The 15,032-nt window shown below is 43.9% G+C and overlaps 1 protein-coding gene across 7 annotated transcripts in view; it reads left to right on the plus strand.

The window, feature by feature from the left end:
• The window catches only part of LOC106608213 (gephyrin), a 187,630-nt gene that overhangs the window by 80,984 nt on the left and 91,614 nt on the right, over positions 1-15,032 (plus strand). For all 7 annotated transcript variants that reach the window (XM_045721083.2, XM_082977042.1, XM_082977043.1 and 4 more), the window contains exons 3-6: positions 1,179-1,236; positions 7,120-7,212; positions 10,475-10,569; positions 11,619-11,685. In XM_045721083.2, coding sequence (XP_045577039.1) covers positions 1,179-1,236; positions 7,120-7,212; positions 10,475-10,569; positions 11,619-11,685 — 313 coding nt within the window. The remainder of the gene's footprint in view (positions 1-1,178; positions 1,237-7,119; positions 7,213-10,474; positions 10,570-11,618; positions 11,686-15,032) is intronic.

The raw sequence follows: 15,032 nt of genomic DNA on the forward strand, positions 1-15,032 counted from the left end.
TTTAATGGCGTAGAATGCCCTGCGTGCTTTCTCTCTCAGTTCATTCACTGCCTCATTAAGGTGTCCAGTTGAGCTTATTTTTAAACCTAAGTAATTGTAGTGTGTACAGTACTCTATATATTTTGTACCAATTGAGAACTTTGGTCTAATTCGCTGAGATCTGGATCTTCTCTGGAAAATCATTATTTTATTATTTTTGGGGTTTACTGCCAGGGCCCAGGTCTGGCAGTACTGCTCTAGCAGGTCCAGGCTCTCCTGTAGGCCAGGTGCTGTGGGTGACAGCAGGCATAGGTCATCTGCGAAGAGTAGGCATTTAACTTCTGAATTGTGGAGACTAACACCACATCTCTCTCTCTCTCTCTCTCTCTCTCTCTGTGTGTATCTCTCTCTCTCTGTGTGTGTCTCTCTCTCTGTCTCTCTCTCTCTCTGTCTGTCTCTCTCTCTCTGTCTCTCTCTCTGTCTCTCTCTCTCTCTGTGTATCTCTCTCTGTCTCTCTCTCTCTCTGTGTCTCTCTCTCTCTCTCTCTCTGTCTCTCTCTCTGTCTCTCTCTCCGTCTCTCTCTCTCTGTCTCTCTGTCTCTCTCTCTCTCTCTCTCTCTCTCTCTCTCTCTGTCTCTCTGTCTCTCTCTCTCTCTCTCTCTCTGTCTCTCTCTCTCTCTCTCTCTCTCTCTCTGTCTCTCTCTCTCTGTCTCTCTCTCTGTCTCTCTCTCTCTCTCTCTCTCTCTGTCTCTCTCTCTCTCTCTCTCTGTCTCTCTCTCTCTCTGTATCTCTCTCTCTCTCTCTCTCTCTCTCTGTATCTCTCTCTCTCTCTGTATCTCTCTCTCTCTCTCTCTCTCTCTGTCTCTCTCTCTCTCTCTCTCTCTCTCTCTCTGTGTATCTCTCTCTCACTCTCTCTCTGTCTCTCTCTCTGTCTCTCTCTCTGTCTCTCTCTCTGTCTCTCTCTCTCTCTCTCTCTCTCTCTCTCAGGCCTGCTTGGGGAAAATAACAGCAGTTGGATTTGTTTAAAAGCTCTTGGGTTGTGTATCTGGAGGCTTGAGCCTAGTGACTGTTTTGAAGACTATACTGAGTACTATACTGCAGTACAGTTAGTAACACACTTTAGAATTCTAGTTTCACATCTGAATTGGGAGGGACTGTGTCCTGATGTTCTGTGTTTCTCTCTCTCTTTATCTCTCTCAGGCTTGGGGGCTCTATTTCAGCCTATAAGATTGTACCAGATGAAATCGACCAGATCAAGGTAAGATGAAGAATCTTGAATTTCTACCTGTTTGTCTGTCAACAGACCTGGGTTCAAATAGTACTTTGTGCCAGACAACCTCAATGAAACAAGGCTTAAGTATTTTAAATACTTTTTGACCCCATTTTTATTCATTTTTTACCTTTATTTATTTAACTAGGCAAGTCAGTTAAGAACAAATTCTTATTTTCAATGACGGCCTAGGAACAGTAACTGCCTTGTTCAGCGACAGAATGACAGATTTTTACCTTTTCAGCTCGGGGATTTAATCTTGCAACCTTTCGGTTACTAGTACAACGCTCTGACCACTAGGCTACCTGTCGCCCCAGGACCCTGTTAGTTAGAATCATCACCCCTATGACCCTCTCACTTGAAATCATGTTGAATTGTTAGATATTACTGCATTGCTGGAGCTAGGAACACAAGCATTTCGCTACACCCGCAATAACACCTGCTAAATATGTGTATGTGACCAATAAAATGAGGGGTGCTGATCTAGGATCATGTTGCTGAATGTCCATGTAATCTTAATCGTTATAATCTGAAAGGAAAAACTAATCCTAGATCAGTAGTCCTACTGTGAGACAAATTATTATTCTTAGTTAAAATCACCACCCCTATGACCCTGTAGTTAGAATCACCACCCCTATGACCCTCTTAGTTAGAATCACCACCCCTATGACTCTTTTAGTTAGAATCACCACCCCTATGACCCTCTTAGTTAGAATCATCACCCCTATGACCCTCTTAGTTAGAATCACCACCCCTATGACCCTCTTAGTTAGAATCACCACCACTATGACCCTCTTAGTTAGAATCACCACCACTATGACCCTCTTAGTTAGAATCACCACCACTATGACCCTCTTAGTTAGAATCACCACCACTATGACCCTCTTAGTTAGAATCACCACCCCTATGACCCTCTTAGTTAGAATCACCACCCACCAGACCCTCTTAGTTAGAATCACCACCACTATGACCCTCTTAGTTAGAATCATCACCACTATGACCCTCTTAGTTAGAATCACCACCACTATGACCCTCTTAGTTAGAATCACCACCACTATGACCCTCTTAGTTAGAATCACCACCCACTATGACCCTCTTAGTTAGAATCACCACCCCTATGACCCTCTTAGTTAGAATCACCACCACTATGACCCTCTTAGTTAGAATCACCACCACTATGACCCTCTTAGTTAGAATCATCACCACTATGACCCTCTTAGTTAGAATCACCACCACTATGACCCTCTTAGTTAGAATCACCACCCCTATGACCCTCTTAGTTAGAATCACCACCACTATGACCCTCTTAGTTAGAATCATCACCCACCAGACCCTCTTAGTTAGAATCATCACCCCTATGACTCTCTTAGTTAGAATCACCACTCACCAGACCCTCTTAGTTAGAATCACCACCACTATGACCCTCTTAGTTAGAATCATCACCCCTATGACTCTCTTAGTTAGAATCACCACTCACCAGACCCTCTTAGTTAGAATCACCACCCCTATGACCCTCTTAGTTAGAATCACCACCACTATGACCCTCTTAGTTAGAATCACCACCCACTATGACCCTCTTAGTTAGAATCACCACCACTATGACCCTCTTAGTTAGAATCACCACCACTATGACCCTCTTAGTTAGAATCACCACCACTATGACCCTCTTAGTTAGAATCACCACCACTATGACCCTCTTAGTTAGAATCACCACCCCTATGACCCTCTTAGTTAGAATCACCACCACTATGACCCTCTTAGTTAGAATCACCACCCCTATGACCCTCTTAGTTAGAATCACCACCACTATGACCCTCTTAGTTAGAATCACCACCCACCAGGCCCTCTTAGTTAGAATCATTACCCCTATGACCCTCTTAGTTAGAATCACCAGCACTATGACCCTCTTAGTTAGAATCACCAGCACTATGACCCTCTTAGTTAGAATCACCACCCCTATGACCCTCTTAGTTAGAATCATCACCCATATGACCCTCTTAGTTAGAATCATCACCCATATGACCCTCTTAGTTAGAATCACCAGCACTATGACCCTCTTAGTTAGAATCATCACCCACCAGACCCTCTTAGTTAGAATCATTACCCCTATGACCCTCTTAGTTAGAATCACCACCCACCAGGCCCTCTTAGTTAGAATCATTACCCCTATGACCCTCTTAGTTAGAATCATCACCCCTACATCCCTCTTAGTTAGAATCATTACCCTTATGACCCACTTAGTTAGAATCATCACCCCTATGACCCTCTTAGTTAGAATCATCACCCCTCTGACCCTCTTAGTTAGAATCAAAACCCCGCTGACCCTCTTAGTTAGAATCATCACCCCTCTGACCCTCTTAGTTAGAATCATCACCCCTCTGACCCTCCTAGTTAGAATCATTACCCCTACGACCCTCTTAGTTAGAATCATCACCCCTATGACCCTCTTAGTTAGAATCACCACCACTATGATCCTCTTAGTTAGAATCACCACCCACCAGACCCTCTTAGTTAGAATCACCACCACTATGACTCTCTTAGTTAGAATCACCACCCCTATGACCCTCTTAGTTAGAATCACCACCCCTATGACCCTCTTAGTTAGAATCACCACCGCTATGACCCTCTTAGTTAGAATCATCACCCCTATGATCCTCTTAGTTAGAATCACCACCACTATGACCCTCTTAGTTAGAATCACCACCACTATGACCCTCTTAGTTAGAATCATCACCCCTATGACCCTCTTAGTTAGAATCACCACCACTATGACCCTCTTAGTTAGAATCATCACCCACCAGACCCTCTTAGTTAGAATCATCACCCCTATGACTCTCTTAGTTAGAATCACCACCCCTATGACCCTCTTAGTTAGAATCACCACCCCTATGACCCTCTAGTTAGAATCACCACCCCTATGACCCTCTTAGTTAGAATCATCACCCCTATGACCCTCTAGTTAGAATCACCACCCCTATGACCCTCTTAGTTAGAATCATCACCCACCAGACCCTCTTAGTTAGAATCATCACCCATATGACCCTCTTAGTTAGAATCACCACCCCTATGACCCTCTTAGTTAGAATCACCACCCCTATGACCCTCTAGTTAGAATCACCACCCCTATGACTCTCTTAGTTAGAATCACCACCCCATGACACTCTTAGTTAGAATCATCACCCACCAGACCCTCTTAGTTAGAATCATCACCCCTATGACCCTCTTAGTTAGAATCACCACCCCTATGACTCTCTTAGTTAGAATCACCACCCCTATGACTCTCTTAGTTAGAATCACCACCCCTATGACTCTCTTAGTTAGAATCACCACCCCTATGACTCTCTTAGTTAGAATCACCACCCCTATGACCCTCTTAGTTAGAATCACCACCCCTATGATCCTCTTAGTTAGAATCACCACCCCTATGATCCTTTTAGTTAGAATCACCACCCATATGACCCTCTTAGTTAGAATCACCACCACTATGACCCTCTTTGTTAGAATCATCACCCACCAGACCCTCTTAGTTAGAATCACCACCCCTATGACCCTCTTAGTTAGAATCACCACCACTATGATCCTCTTAGTTAGAATCACCACCCCTATGATCCTTTTAGTTAGAATCACCACCACTATGACCCTCTTAGTTAGAATCACCACCACTATGACCCTCTTTGTTAGAATCATCACCCACCAGACCCTCTTAGTTAGAATCACCACCCCTATGACCCTCTTAGTTAGAATCATCACCCCTATGACCCTCTTAGTTAGAATCACCACCACTATGACCCTCTTAGTTAGAATCACCACCCCTATGACCCTCTTAGTTAGAATCACCACCACTATGACCCTCTTAGTTAGAATCACCACCCATATGATCCTCTTAGTTAGAATCACCACCACTATGACCCTCTTAGTTAGAATCACCACCACTATGACCCTCTTAGTTAGAATCATTACCCCTATGACCCTCTTAGTTAGAATCACCACCCATATGATCCTCTTAGTTAGAATCACCACCACTATGACCCTCTTAGTTAGAATCACCACCACTATGACCCTCTTAGTTAGAATCACCACCCCTATGACCCTCTTAGTTAGAATCATCACCCATATGACCCTCTTAGTTAGAATCACCACCCCATGACACTCTTAGTTAGAATCATCACCCCTATGACTCTCTTAGTTAGAATCACCACTCACCAGACCCTCTTAGTTAGAATCATCACCCCTATGACCCTCTTAGTTAGAATCACCACCCCTATGACCCTCTTAGTTAGAATCATCATCACCCCTATGACCCTCTTAGTTAGAATCATCACCACTATGACCCTCTTAGTTAGAATCACCAGCACTATGACCCTCTTAGTTAGAATCACCAGCACTATGACCCTCTTAGTTAGAATCACCACCCCTATGACCCTCTTAGTTAGAATCATCACCCATATGACCCTCTTAGTTAGAATCATCACCCATATGACCCTCTTAGTTAGAATCACCACCACTATGACCCTCTTAGTTAGAATCATCACCCATATGACCCTCTTAGTTAGAATCATCACCCACTACGCCCCTCTTAGTTAGAATCATCACCCCTATGACCCTCTTAGTTAGAATCACCACCCCTATGACCCTCTTAGTTAGAATCACCACCACTATGACCCTCTTAGTTAGAATCACCACCACTATGACCCTCTTAGTTAGAATCACCACCACTATGACCCTCTTAGTTAGAATCACCACCCACCAGGCCCTCTTAGTTAGAATCACCACCCCTATGACCCTCTTAGTTAGAATCACCACCCCTATGACCCTCTTAGTTAGAATCACCACCCACTATGACCCTCTTAGTTAGAATCACCACCACTATGACCCTCTTAGTTAGAATCATCACCCATATGATCCTCTTAGTTAGAATCATCACCCCTATGACCCTCTTAGTTAGAATCACCACCCCTATGACCCTCTTAGTTAGAATCACCACCACTATGACCCTCTTAGTTAGAATCACCACCACTATGACCCTCTTAGTTAGAATCACCACCACTATGACCCTCTTAGTTAGAATCACCACCCCTATGACCCTCTTAGTTAGAATCACCACCACTATGACCCTCTTAGTTAGAATCACCACCACTATGACCCTCTTAGTTAGAATCATCACCCCTATGACCCTCTTAGTTAGAATCATCACCCACCAGACCCTCTTAGTTAGAATCACCACCACTATGACCCTCTTAGTTAGAATCACCACCACTATGACCCTCTTAGTTAGAATCACCACCACTATGACCCTCTTAGTTAGAATCATCACCCCTATGACCCTCTTAGTTAGAATCACCACCACTATGACCCTCTTAGTTAGAATCATCACCCCTATGACCCTCTTAGTTAGAATCACCACTCACCAGACCCTCTTAGTTAGAATCACCACCACTATGACCCTCTTAGTTAGAATCATTACCCCTATGACCCTCTTAGTTAGAATCACCACCACTATGACCCTCTTAGTTAGAATCACCACCACTATGACCCTCTTAGTTAGAATCATCACCCACCAGACCCTCTTAGTTAGAATCACCACCACTATGACCCTCTTAGTTAGAATCATTACCCCTATGACCCTCTTAGTTAGAATCACCACCACTATGACCCTCTTAGTTAGAATCACCACCACTATGACCCTCTTAGTTAGAATCATCACCCCTATGACCCTCTTTGTTAGAATCATCATCCCTATGACCCTCTTAGCATTGACCTACTGTATGTCAATTCCTCTCCATTCGTGCTAATGAGACTCATGTCACATGATGAGATATACTTTGGAGCCTATCAGATCCTGTGTCTCAGTCTGTCTGTCTCTCTCATCAGGAGACTCTAGTGGACTGGTGTGATGAGAAAGAACTCAATCTCATCTTGACAACCGGGGGGACAGGCTTTGCTCCCCGCGATGTCACACCTGAGGTAAGTGTGTGTGTGTGTGTGTGTGTGTGTGTGTGTGTGTGTGTGTGTGTGTGTGTGTGTGTGTGTGTGTGTGTGTGTGTGTGTGTGTGTGTGTGTGTGTGTGCACCTCAGAGAAGGCTGGTGGGAGGAGCTATAGGAGGACAGGCTCATTGTAATGGCTGGAATGGAGTAAATGGAGCAGTATCAAACATATGGAAACCACACGTTTGACTCCATTCCATGAATTCCATTCCAGTGAGCCTGTCCTCCCTCCCATTATTCCTCTCACCAGCCTCCTCTGGTGAACCTGTCTGTATGTCAAGGCGGCTGTATTTATTGCTATTACCCTATACATTTTAGCCTGCTGTGTTAACCAGTCACCGGGTTTGTTTCCTCTGTGTCTACTTCCTCTTATCTGCACCAGCTCCCCTTGTCTAAAATGAAACTAACTTGTAGATCCAAAATGTATGTCACACTGAAACTGAGCCCCATTGAGGCTCAGAGCCACCAGAACCAGTCCTGTCTGTGTTGGTTGATTCCAGATGTTTGTTTGAGTTCTGATTATCATGCAGTGTAATTACGCAGCCTACAGCCTCATGGGAAATAAGGTGGCAAAGTAGGATCGCCTTTTTTAAATCTGGGATCTTGTTGGAGGCTCTTTAAAGGCAATGGGGGGGGGGTAATGAAGGTGCCTCCATAGATGATTAACACACACACACACACATACACACATCCAGCAGATAGAGCATGTGGCTCTGAGAAGTACCACTGGAGTCCCTTCATACATTACCACTGGAGTCCCTTCATACATTACCACTGGAGTCCATTCATACATTACCACTGGAGTCCCTTCATATATTACCACTGGAGTCCCTTCATACATTACCACTGGAGTCCCTTCATACATTACCACTGGAGTCCCTTCATACATTACCACTGGAGTCCCTTCATACATTACCACTGGAGTCCATTCATACATTACCACTGGAGTCCATTCATACATTACCACTGGAGTCTCTTTATACATTGCCACTGGAGTCCATTCATACATTACCACTGGAGTCCCTTCATACATTGTCGCTGGAGTCCCTTTATACATTACCATTGGAGTCCCTTTATACATTACCATTGGAGTCCCTTTATACATTACCATTGGAGTCCCTTCATACATTACCGCTGGAGTCCCTTTATACATTACCATTGGAGTCCCTTCATACATTACCGCTGGAGTCCCTTCTATACATTACCCCTGGAGTCCCTTTATACATTACCACTGGAGTCCCTTCATATACATTACCGCTGGAGTCCATTCATACATTACCACTGGAGTCTATTCATACATTACCGCTGGAGTCCCTTCATATACATTACCACCGGAGTCCCTTTATACATTACCATTGGAGTCCCTTTATACATTACCATTGGAGTCCCTTCATACATTACCGCTGGAGTCCCTTCATATACATTACCGCTGGAGTCCCTTTATACATTACCACTGGAGTCCCTTCATATACATTACCGCTGGAGTCCATTCATACATTACCGCTGGAGTCCCTTTATACATTGCCGCTGGAGTCCCTTCATACATTACCGCTGGAGTCCCTTTATACATTGCCGCTGGAGTCCCTTCATACATTGCCGCTGGAGTCCCTTCATACATTACCGCTGGAGTCCCTTCATACATTGCCGCTGGAGTCCCTTCATACATTACCACTGGAGTCCCTTCATACATTACCACTTGGACACTTGTGGGTGGGTTGGAGAAACACAGTACTTAGTAATATGTTATAAGATAGCAATGTGTGTATCCTGTGTCCTGTCTAATGATGAAGGCTCTATTTACACACATCTTCTCTAGTGATGATCCCGCTCACTGTAGGTGTCAGGGGATTCTCTCTCCCTCTTTCACCCTCTCTCTTTCCCTGACCACCCCATTTCTCCTCCTCTCTCTTTATTTCTCTCACTTCCTTTCTCCCATTATCTCTCTCCCCCTCTCCCCGTACACTCTCCTCTACCCCCCCCCCCCTCATCCACCCTCCCTGTCTCCCCTTCCCCCATCCTCACCCACTCTCCTCTCTCTCTTGTCTTATTCCTCCCTCTCACTCTCTCCTGAGTCCTCATCAGTGGCTGGTACTCTTTGAAGTACTCTTCTTCTCTTTCTCCTCTCTTCTCTTCTCTTTCTCCTCTCCTCTCTTTCTCCTCTCTTCTCTTCAAAGGGTTCTCCTATGGGGACAGCCGAATAACCCTTTTAGGTTCTAGATAGCACCTTTTTTTCTAAGAGTGTATTTTAATAGGCAATTGACAATGGTGAGTGATTTGACCCAGAATGCTGTGTGTTCTTCAAGCCTCTACAGATGTGTGATCTTAATTTGAGCCAGTTTGCTACACCATGAAAAATAATCCTGCAGCAAAAGGACATGAGAATTATTATGTGGATTGTAATTAATGGACATTTTTGTAAGGGTTGATACATTTTTAAAGTGGAAATTACAAACTTTAGAAGTAACTACAAGATTGCATTTTCCGCTGTGCAAGAAAATACTCCGCAACAAAAGAGTGATCAAATTAAGATCCAACATCTGTAGTGTGACACCATGCCATGATACTGTACTCATCTCTCTGTCTTCTAGTGTGGAAAGCAATGTGATTGTATTGTGGATGATCATACATTCTCTCTCCATCTATCTCTCTCTGTGTGTGTGTCTCTCTCTCTCTCTCGCTCTCTCACTATCTCTGACTCACTGTTTCTCTCTGTCTCTGACTCACTCTCTCTCTGTCTCTCTCTGTTAATCTTTCTCTCTGTCTGTCTCTCTTGCTCTCTCTCTCTCTCTCTCTCTCTCTTTCGCTCTCTCCTTCTCTTTCGCTCTCTCTCTTTTGCTCTCTCTCTCTCTCTCTTTCGCTCTCTCTCTTTCGCTCTGTCTCTCTCTTTCGCTCTGCCTCTCTCTCACTCTTTCGCTCGGTCTCTCTGTCTCGCTCTTTCTCTCTGTCTCGCTCTTTCTCTCTGTCTTGCTCTGTCTGTCTGTCTGTCTGTCTGTCTGTCTGTCTGTCTGTCTGTCTGTCTGTCTCTCTCTCTCGTCTCTCTCTCTGTCTGTATCTGTCTCTCTAGCTCTGTCTCTGTCTCTCTCGCTATCTCTCTCTGTCTGTATCTGTCTCTCTGTCTCTGTCTTTCTCTCTCTCTCTATCTCTCTCTGTCTGTATCTGTCTCTCTGTCTCTATCTCTGTCTTTGTCTCTCTCTCTGTCTCTATCTCTCTCTGTCTGTCTGTCTCTCTCTGTCTCCGTCAGGCCACTAAAGAGGTGATAGAGCGGGAGGCTCCAGGGATGTCTCTGGCCATGCTGATGGGTTCTCTCAATGTCACACCACTAGGCATGCTCTCTAGGTGAGACACACACACACTAACATGCATACAGTACATACTCACTCACTCACTCACTCACTCACTCACTCACTCACTCACTCACTCACTCACTCACTCACTCACTCACTCACTCACTCACATGCATACAGTACACACACACTTACATGCATACAGTACACACACAAACACACACTTACATGCATACAGTACACACACAAACACACACTTACATGCATACAGTACACACACACACCAGGCCCCCAGTGTCCGGTCTGGAGCGTGAAGTCATGAGCTGTGCTGGTTAGCTAGAGCGTAGGATCCTAGCAGTGCCAAAAAAGCCTATGCCAAAAAGCCTATGTAAATTACGATCGCCAGAACGGCTCTAAAATTAGTTGATTATTCATTTTAAAGTTCGCTACAAATGGAGATATTTAATGAAATAGTGATCCATTCTGACTACTAGATATTAAATTAAATAGTGATCCATTCTGACTACTAGATATTTAATGAAATAGTGATCCATTCTGACTACTACATTTGTCGTCACACAGGACCACGTGCTGACAGACCAATCATGGGCCGGCAGGCTACGAAGAGGCTCCCTCCTTCCTGCCATAGACATTAAGGTTGACTTTCTCAGGCAGGATGAAAACGACTACATTGACCATGATCCTTTGCTAGTTAAGGCCACCTTCACCATGATCCGTAGTAATTTTTTTAGTGCCATTCAGCCCCATTTAGCAATATGGTACGCTTCAAATTCAAATACTTCATGCTCCATCAGGAGTTTTCCATTGGAATACGTGGATGACGTCATCTCTACAGTATCACTATCTACTGGTTTAATGTCTATGACACACACACACACACACAAACATGCATACTGCACACACACACACACACACACACACACACACACACACACACACTAACATGCATATTGTACAAACACACTCATACAGATACACACACACATGAATGTATACTGTGTACACACTCCTCATTAACGCACATACACCTGTCATACTGTGAAACTCTAATACACACTCTCCTCTCTTGTGTGTACGCAGACCTGTGTGCGGCATCCGCGGCAAGACGCTCATCATCAATTTACCAGGGAGCAAGAAGGGTTCACAGGTAACGTTAACACCTGTTAAACAGGACCACTTTAAAGGGACAGACACAATGAGACATCTGACTGGTACTTAACACCTAAGCAGTTAACTTTGTTGTTCGCATAGAACAGTTATACTTCTGATTTGCACTCCAGGCCACAAGGCGGCAGTAGCTTGTTTGACTTGTGCCTGCTGTAGCTAATGTAACCTATCTAGCAAGCTGCACTAATGTTTTTGCTAGCTTGATAGAATTTGTAGTACGAACCAGATGGCCACAACTAGATAACTAGCGTCGCTAGCAACATTATAATTAAATCACAATGGATTTGCTTTTCAAATGAAGCAGCTGCCTGTTAGCTGTCAAGAGTTGGTGGAGTAGCTAGCTTTGTTGTGATAGTAACCGTTTAGCTAACATTTGCTAGCAAGCTAACTGGCACCGGCAGTATGTGTTAATTGGGAGTTAATTAAATCATTTATTCTTCATCTTGCTAGAAAAGCATTGGTAAAGCATTTGGTAAAGCATTTAGTGTTATGTGCATTGTGCTGCACTTACCACCCCATTTGTTTCATATGAAGTGTGTGACTGCCTTGCTCGTTAGCAAGCTAACGTTAGCTAGCTAGCTAACTAATGAGCAGGTGCACATTATCAAATTGAATCTAACAAAAAGTCCTTCTTCAAGCACAAAACTCCTTAGCTAATTGTAAAATATATAGAGACTTGCTCTACAAAAAAAATTAAATATGTATTATGCAGTTTTATTGTTTAAGTTAGCAATCCTGATGAAAAGGCGGTGGATTAGACTGTACCATAACACCTGTACTCATATCAGTGTTGCAGGGCCTGTATTCACAGAGCGTCTCAGAGTAGGAGTGCTGATTTAGGATCAGGTGTCCCCAGAGTAGATCAGCACTCTCACATTTACTTAGATCAGTGTCAATGTGACTGAGTAGTTAGTCTCTTAACTCTTTGGAAAATGTGCACTGAGATTGTACCTGAATATAGCACACACACAATGCACACCATGAGCAGATCACTTTTTGTCCTTGCATGCTTTTGGGCGTGCGTGGCTACTGCGTTTGTTCCCACGCGCCCACATGTTCTTGCTCCGCTAGACTGCTCTACCCGCTACCTCGCCATCTGTCTGTCTGTCTCCTCTCTCTCTTCTCTGTCCCCTCTCTCTCCGCTGACCCCACATCTGTCTCTGTCTCATTACTGAGGCACTTCTCCTGATCGATTTCATTATTTATTTTGATCAATTATGCCCCCTCTTCCCATCTGGTGCCATATTAGTCTCTCCCCCATCAGGGACCCAGTCAAAGAAAGCTGTATGAACGGCCCATCACCCACTTTTATTATCTCTGATAGAGCCAGGGCTGAGGACAGAGCCAGGGCTGAGGACAGAGCCAGGGTGGGCTGGGCTCTGTCATGAGATCAAGCCCTTTGGGGTGTCTGATCTAGTGGTCCTGTCTCCAGTCGTCTTTTTATATCTTTCTCTCATTCTCCCACTCTCACTCACTCTCACTCACTCACTCACTCACTCACTCACTCACTCACTCACTCAATTCAATCCAATTCAATTTAAGCATTTTATTCGCATGGGAAACGTATGTTTACATTACCAAAGCAAGTGAAATAGATAATAAACAAAAGTGAAATAAACAATAACAAAATGAACAGTAAACATTACACTCACAAAAGTTGCAAAGGAATAAAGACATTTAAAATGTCATTATGTCTATATACAGTGTTGTAACAATGTGCAAAGTACAAAAGGGAAATTTAACATACAGTGGGGGGAAAAAAGTATTTAGTCAGCCACCAATTGTGCAAATCCAGAAACATCACATTGTAGGATTTTTTATGAATTTATTTGCAAATTATGGTGGAAAATAAGTATTTGGTCAATAACAAAAGTTTATCTCAATACTTTGTTATATACCCTTTGTTGGCAATGACACAGGTCAAACGTTTTCTGTAAGTCTTCACAAGGTTTTCACACACTGTTGCTGGTATTTTGGCCCATTCCTCCATGCAGATCTCCTCTAGAGCAGTGATGTTTTGGGGCTGTCGCTGGGCAACACAGACTTTCAACTCCCTCCAAAGATTTTCTATGGGGTTGAGATCTGGAGACTGGCTAGGCCACTCCAGGACCTTGAAATGCTTCTTACGAAGCCACTCCTTCGTTGCCCGGGCAGTGTGTTTGGGATCATTGTCATGCTGAAAGACCCAGCCACATTTCATCTTCAATGCCCTTGCTGATGGAAGGAGGTTTTCACTCAAAATCTCACGATACATGGCCCCATTCATTCTTTCCGTTACACGGATCAGTCGTCCTGGTCCATTTGCAGAAAAACAGCCCCAAAGCATGATGTTTCCACCCCCATGCTTCACAGTAGGTATGGTGTTTTTTGGATGCAACTCAGCATTCTTTGTCCTCCAAACACGACGAGTTGAGTTTTTACCAAAAAGTTATATTTTGGTTTCATCTGACCATCTCCCAATCCTCTTCTGGATCATCCAAATGCTCTCTAGCAAACTTCAGATGGGCCTGGACATGTACTGGCTTAAGCAGGGGGACACGTCTGGCACTGCAGGATTTGAGTCCCTGGCGGCGTAGTGTGTTACTGATGGTAGGCTTTGTTACTTTGGTCCCAGCTCTTTGCAGGTCATTCACTAGGTCCCCCCATGTGGTTCTGGGATTTTTGCTCACCATTCTTGTGATCATTTTGATCCCACGGGGTGAGATCTTGCGTGGAGCCCCAGATCGAGGGAGATTATCAGTGGTCTTGTATGTCTTCCATTTCCTAATAATTGCTCCCACAGTTGATTGGTTAGATAAAGGAGAGTCTTGTCTTTAAAATGCTGTGAAATAGTCATATGTTTGAAAAATTGAAGTTTTTGTATTTTTGAGGAATTTGTAATTCGCGCCACGCCTATCATTGGATATTGGAGCAGGTGTTCCGCTAGCGGAACGTCTAGATGTAAGAGGTTAATACAGGTAACGAGTGGAGGACAGAGGAGCCTCTTAAAGAAGAAGTTACAGGTCTGTGAGAGCCAGAAATCTTGCTTGTTTGTAGGTGACCAAATACTTATTTTCCACCATAATTTGCAAATAAATTCATTAAAAATCCTACAATGTGATTTTCTGGATTTTTGTTTCTCATTTTGTCTGTCATAGTTGACGTGTACCTATGATGAAAATTACAGGCCTCTCTCATCTTTTTAAGTGGGAGAACTTGCACAATTGATGGCTGACTAAATACCTTTTTCCCCCACTGTAAATATGGGTTGTATTTGCAACGGTGTTTGTTCTTCACTGGTTGCCCCTTTCTTGTGGCAACAGGTCACAAATCTTGCTGTTGTGATTA

The sequence above is a fragment of the Salmo salar genome, chromosome 06 (assembly GCF_965601325.2).
Source record: "Salmo salar chromosome 06, fSalSal1, whole genome shotgun sequence".
NCBI lineage: Eukaryota > Metazoa > Chordata > Actinopteri > Salmoniformes > Salmonidae > Salmo > Salmo salar.